Below are 6,260 nucleotides of genomic sequence, written 5' to 3'. Positions count from 1 at the left end.
AAATTAAGTCCCTAATAACCCAATGAAGTGCAAGTGTAACAGTGTTTTTGTTCAGAGCCCTATTGACTTTTACGGGATGTTATACATAGGTAGATTTCATTAACCTCAGTGCAGAAAGAGCATCTTGAACTGGTTAAAACAAAAATCCACGTAAAATGCATGTCTTGAAGACTTCTACTTAAAACAATGCTTTTCAACAACCATCCTCATCTTCTCTTTTTCCCCACAATTGAACAAAGAAGCACATTTTGATCTCTGGAGGATTTCACTTGTTTTTCTTCAAATTTATTAGCTTCTGTAATTATATAGTCCATTTTATTGTTAAATCAGAAACAGTAAGAGAACACTCTAGGTTGGTATAGTCATTTTACAATGAGCATATCAGCTACAATACCTTTACCTAATGTTGTCAGAAAACCAAAAAATATCAGAACAGCAATTGATTTATTTTTTTGACAAACCTGCTTATTGAGATATCACCTATTCTGTAAGGAAGAAAATACTCAAAAAATAAAAAAGTTAAAATTTAGTTAAAAGCTTTACTTGTTTGGGAGCAATCTCATAAAACTCTTTTTAATATGAGCACTTCACTTCACAAAATGAAAAACTATTTACACCGTTTTGCTTGCGGTTTGGTCACATTATCTACACACATTTGCAGAAGATCTTAGGCAAAATAGGTATGTATCTTCTTCTGACATAGGCTATCAGATTGATTGCACATTTTCCTTTTACATAATGGCTCTCCTATAGTGCACTGAAGTCAGTGATCACTGTCTAATTACATTCTCATTTTAATTTATGGCTCAACAATAAAATCAATACCACTTCAAACCCAAATATCCAAGCGGCTGAACTACATATAGTGTGAAACATGTGGATTCCACTTTCTTAGACCTGATTTTCAAAAGAATGATATATCTCACTAGCACAATTAACAAACTGTGCAAAGAAAGAAACAACCTTTGCATCAAATTGGTTTGAAAATCAAGGCATCTTGCCAAATTCTGTCAACTGATTTCCTGCTAGTTACATCTAATTTTAAAAATGTTCATTTCCTGATGGCACTACAATGAACTTTTCAGCACGCGATTACTGAATTACAGTATCTTTTACATATATATGCTATATTTAGGCCAATAATGTAATTTCCATGTTACACAAAATCATTGCCTTCACAAGCAGAGTTGCTACATACATTCACAGTTTCAATAGATTGTAATTAGCTTCTCCAGTTGTGCTTTAAAAATTCCGAATATTTTCCAACAGTAAGTGCAAAGCAAATGTCCTATGCAGCTACAATTGGTCACAGAGTTATAAACTCCAAAATTACGAGAAGAGCCTTCTCTCATTCTCCGTTTTCATCACCTGCTTTTTCAGGTATGACCTCCAGACTTCGACGAGGCTTTGAGATTTCTGCATTTTCAGTGCCTGGCTTATTAAGTCCACATGAAAGAGTGGCATAATGGATTTGCTTCAGATTCTCCAGTGCTTCATTTTTAGCATATTTGAGAAGATCAGCTTGTCCCTGTAAGGAAAAAAATGCAGTTAGAATGCATTTTTGATAACAGCATTCTCTTATCTGCTTATCTGTTACCCTTCTGCTTGTTTCAGATTAAAAGTATAGTTGTCCGGCTTAAAAAAAAAAAAAAAAAAAAAGAAAAGAAAACAAAAGAAAGACCAAAATCCAAACCAACCAATGAAGCAAACAAAAAACTCCTCAAAAACCAAAACAAAACTCAAATATGGATTAGTGTTAAAAAGAATCAAGCTCTTTGCTTTCTCTGAAGCCAATCAGTGGCATCAGCAATGGGGTAGGGGTAATTTCTGCCTAACACTTTTCATGTATTTTTAATCCATAGGGACTATAAATGTTTCTGCATAACAAAAACTGTGACGATTACTTTTAATACCTCAGGGAGCCATTTAAAGCTTTCCTGGGTTTTTGGTTCCTAGGGATTTTTTTTCCTTAGCAATGTGATTCACTCAATAGCAGGATGGTAAAGGACCAGTGCTTGTCGATGCACAAAATATGAAAACACAGACTGGAGAGCAGCACATAAAAAGAACAGTGATGACAAAGACTTCACAGGGCTGTCTGCAGTTCAGTACTATCACTATCCTTCTGCAGAATTACAGAATCACTTATGTTGAAAAAGACCTTTAAGACCACCAGGTCCAACAATTAACCTAACACTGCCAAGTCCACCACTAAACCATGTCCTTAAGAGCCACATCAATCTTCCTCTTCATGGCAATTAAGTTATAAGCAAAGCTGTAAGAGAAATTGTCCCAGGCTTAGGTCATTTGGCTCTTGTTCTACAGTCGTCCATCTCTCAGTATTGATCAAAGCCCTCTAACAGCCACAGCCCTCACTGGGAGGCTGTGGACAGCAGCTGGTATCTGCCTACCCTGCCCACTTGCAGCAAATGAGCAAGGCTGCAGCACATGGTGAGCACATCTGTCTTACTGGTGGGCACAGAGAAGGTCAAAAACAAGAGCAGCAAGTCTGCAAGGGCCACAGTGATTATGCTGTGTCCGCATTCCTGACAGAGAACTGCTCCACAGCTCACAGGAAAATACCTGAAGGAGACAAATTCATACCTGAAGGGGGGAAACACACACACACACACACACACACACACACACACACACACACAAAATCCATGTATTGTCATTCCTTGAGACTGCCAGTACCAGTGTGCAATGAGGTATGAACACTGACTGCACCTTCTCCTGTCACGTCTGCCCATCCTGGGTAAATTCTGTCTCCTGACAGACATTTCTCTTAAGACATGCTAGTATCTCTTCCAAAGATAATACATTGCTTCTCCTCTGCCAAATAGGGTTGAAATGCATCTTTACCTCTTGATTTTGAAAATGCAGGAGTTGAGATAGAATAGCAGTCAGACAAAAACATGTGCACTCGTGGTGTGATACTTCTGGTGCTTCTTTAGCAACTCAGAACATAAATACTACCCAATGAAGTGAGCAGACTTATGTCTTTGAGACTCACAAATTAAAAACAAATTCTACTTTCTTCAAAGAAAAAACGTCCACCCTCCCCTCACCCAAGACGATAATAGCCAAAGTCTTTTTTTCTGATCACCAGAGAAGAAAAAATCTAGAATGTCATCAATCATAGCACAAGCTTCAGTAATATTTTAATCTAAAGGGCTACTTTTTATAAAAATCACATACTTTTTTCCAAACTAACAAACAACTAAAAGCTAATTTAAAACACTCCAGCACACTAAATGAGTCATATCTGGAGTGCATCTGTTTCTAGCCCAAGTTCTGTTTTACATGGATTAGTAGAATATAGTTCTGGAATTTTAATCAAGTTGTTTATTATAGGCAGAGCTGCTAGCAAGCAGTCTATTAATAAGGTTGCCCAAAACTTCTCAGTTAAAAAAACACCCCTGCTTTCAGTTACTTACATGCTTGCCAAACTTTAACTACTTTAGCTGATACTTTCTATGCAGGATTTTTGCCATTGGCAGATTTTATTATTATTTCTGTTTAATATAGTTCTTTAACCTCATCCATATGGTTCATTCAGTTCTGAGAATAAAGATGGAGAAATGCCATCAGAAGTTTATTAACAACCTTCTACACTTCCTTCCCTACTCTCACTTGGGGTAGGGACTTGTAATTGGAATGACTACAGGGCAGTAGATTCAAGTCATGAGCTTTTAATAAACAAAAATCAGATTTTGAATGTGGTTAGTACAATCACTGAGGATTCCACTCTTGATCATCCTTTGTCTCTTGACAGCTCCAGCAATGTGGTAAGAGAATGCGTATTCCATTCCCACAGAATAATGAATGCGCATTAGGAAAATAGTTGAGTTTTTTCCTGGATGGCTTCTCCAAGCCACCAACATTGGGTTGCCAAGGCAAGTAGGCCAAAAGCCAGACTAGAGGGGAGGAAGGAAGAGCCTGGGACAGACTGTGGAGAAGAGGTAGATGGGGAAAAGGAGGGTGCAAGAGCAATCTCTGGGACTGACCCGGCAAGAAGCCTAGTGCTGCTGAAAGGGAAGCCAGACTGCATTAAACAAGGCAGATGCTAGATCTTTCTGCAAGAGGAGATGGTGAAACACAAACACAGTGCAGCAACTTTGGATCTGACAGGTGAGCAGAGAAAGGGAAAGACTGAGGCAACATTTGGGAGTGGAATACAGAAAGAAAACAGATCAACAAAATCCACCACATTAAAAGTAGCCTGAAAATTATATAAAAGGAGAAGAACTAATAACGCAAAAAGAGTGAGAGATTGGTAATGAGAATAAAAGCTGGTGAGAAAGAAAAACAAAAACACTGAGCAGGGAGAAGGTTGCTGAATGCAATAAATTGGGTAAGGTGACAAGAAAATGAAAATTAACACTCATTGGGAAGGATCTCTAGAGGTGGCATGGAGGAAGAAGAAAATATTAGGCGTTAGCAGGAATGGCTCGTTTGCAGCAGGGAACTGTGAGTGTCTGGATAATTCCAATAAGGGAAGATGAACTTCAAAGACAAAAGAGGATCTAGGATAAAGCCTGGATTATTGCAGACAAGGTGTCCAGACTAAATACATTTGACCAAGTGGTATCAGGTTCAGACCACGGTGAAATAGAAAAATGCATCAGTGCTCATTACTCTCCTCTCCAATGCTCAGAATTTATTTCTGAATGCCATTGAACTCAGAAAAATGTTTGTGAAACCAACTGTGTTGCCATTATCTGCTGGTATGTCCTGATCTCAAGATAAAAGAGCCAACCACTACTACCAAAAATGCCATGAGCTCAAGTGAGAGAGCTCTGCACAATTTGTGTGAAGTGGCTATTTCTGTTGATATACCATCATGAAGATGTATGCTGGGGAAATGAAACAGCATGCGCCTCAAAGATTCAAGCTGTAGTCACAGTGAACCCCACTGAAAAGTAATACAATGCATTTAAAAGGCAGAAAATTTTAAAAGTCACCCGGATCTGGAAAAAAACTGCCATCACACTCTCAATTAAATAATCACAAAGACTTTCTTTCTAGTTAGGTATCAAATGTCTCTTCTCCAAGGGCTCTCAAGGTTCAGTTTCAAATCTTTTTATTTTATGCATCCTGATTTTCACAGTAGGTGCTGTTGACTTAATAGCAGAGTCAGCTGACTGCAAGCTGGAACATGGGAATCTCTCAGACCGATGGACTACTCAGGAGTCTTTCACATTCTTAGCAGACCCAAATGACCATAGCAACTTGCTCCGATAAAATGCATATTGTAAAGTCAATACAAGAGACTTACAAATAGCTCAAACTTTAAGCAAGCAGATTTATCTTAAGGGAATCCCAAAAAACCCACATTCCAAGAAATAAGCTGGTTTGCACAGAGAACTCAATGCTGGGATCTGAAGCAGTTGTAGAAGCAAACCAGAGTGTTTCTTGCTGTGTGGAAGGGCTGTCTTCACCAGGCTTTCATCTCAGATTAAGACAAAATGTAAATTAATTTAGTCCTCAGTGTTGTCTGGCAAGCACACCAAAACACTTGAATTGACTTCCAGCACTGTGGTTAACAGGCAGCTTGTGGTAATTCCCAACTGGGAGCAGGATGGATCTGGGCCTTGCAGAGCACTGGGAGAGCGCTCTCACAACAGCAGCACACAGCAACCACTGCTCCCTTTCCTTCACCATGGTTAAAATTCACTTACTGAACTGAGCACTGTGTAACTTGAATATTTCATGTTTACAGGTTTCAGAAAAAGTTGTTTTCTAGGCAGACATGAAAAAAGACCTTAAAGAAGTCAAAGAACAAAACTGATATTCATTCAAAAGCTTTTAGTAAACAGCAGCAATAAAGAATATGGATTAATTTGGAAGCCCAATTCAGTACCCTTTAAACCTCTCTGGCCCAATATGTCCATGTCATCTAGTCTAGTTTATTTCTTCTTAAATCAATGTTAAAAACATTGTTTGTTTTGAAACTTTTGACTAAGAGCCAGTGTCTGCATAACCGAACTCCATAACAGCAACTGAAAACAAATCCAAAATGGTTCCTTTCAGTTCTTGTACATCCAAAATGAGGTACCATTTCAGAGTCAGTCAGATATAGAATCAACTAGAATGCCTCAGCACAGCTACCTTCATAAGCTTTTATGTATTCACTCATGATATTCAATTAACTAGTTCTTGAACCTGAAAGTATGTACAGATTGTACTTACAAAAAATTGTACAGATGACATTTAAAATAACTGCATGAGCATCCTTTCCCCAAAAAATCCCAAGA

The 6,260-nt window shown here is 38.2% G+C and overlaps 1 protein-coding gene across 1 annotated transcript in view; it reads right to left on the bottom strand.

Annotated features, from left to right (window-relative positions):
* Positions 1-263: 263 nt before the first annotated feature.
* PLCL2 (phospholipase C like 2) overlaps positions 264-6,260 on the bottom strand; it is a 99,708-nt gene continuing 93,711 nt past the window's right edge. The window contains exon 7 of the mRNA XM_058032537.1: positions 264-1,528. Within this exon, the coding sequence (XP_057888520.1) occupies positions 1,349-1,528 (180 nt within the window). The 3' untranslated portion in view covers positions 264-1,348. The remainder of the gene's footprint in view (positions 1,529-6,260) is intronic.

Source organism: Melospiza georgiana, chromosome 1, assembly GCF_028018845.1.
Source record: "Melospiza georgiana isolate bMelGeo1 chromosome 1, bMelGeo1.pri, whole genome shotgun sequence".
Lineage (NCBI taxonomy): Eukaryota > Metazoa > Chordata > Aves > Passeriformes > Passerellidae > Melospiza > Melospiza georgiana.
This window is presented reverse-complemented; position numbering and strand designations above follow the sequence as displayed.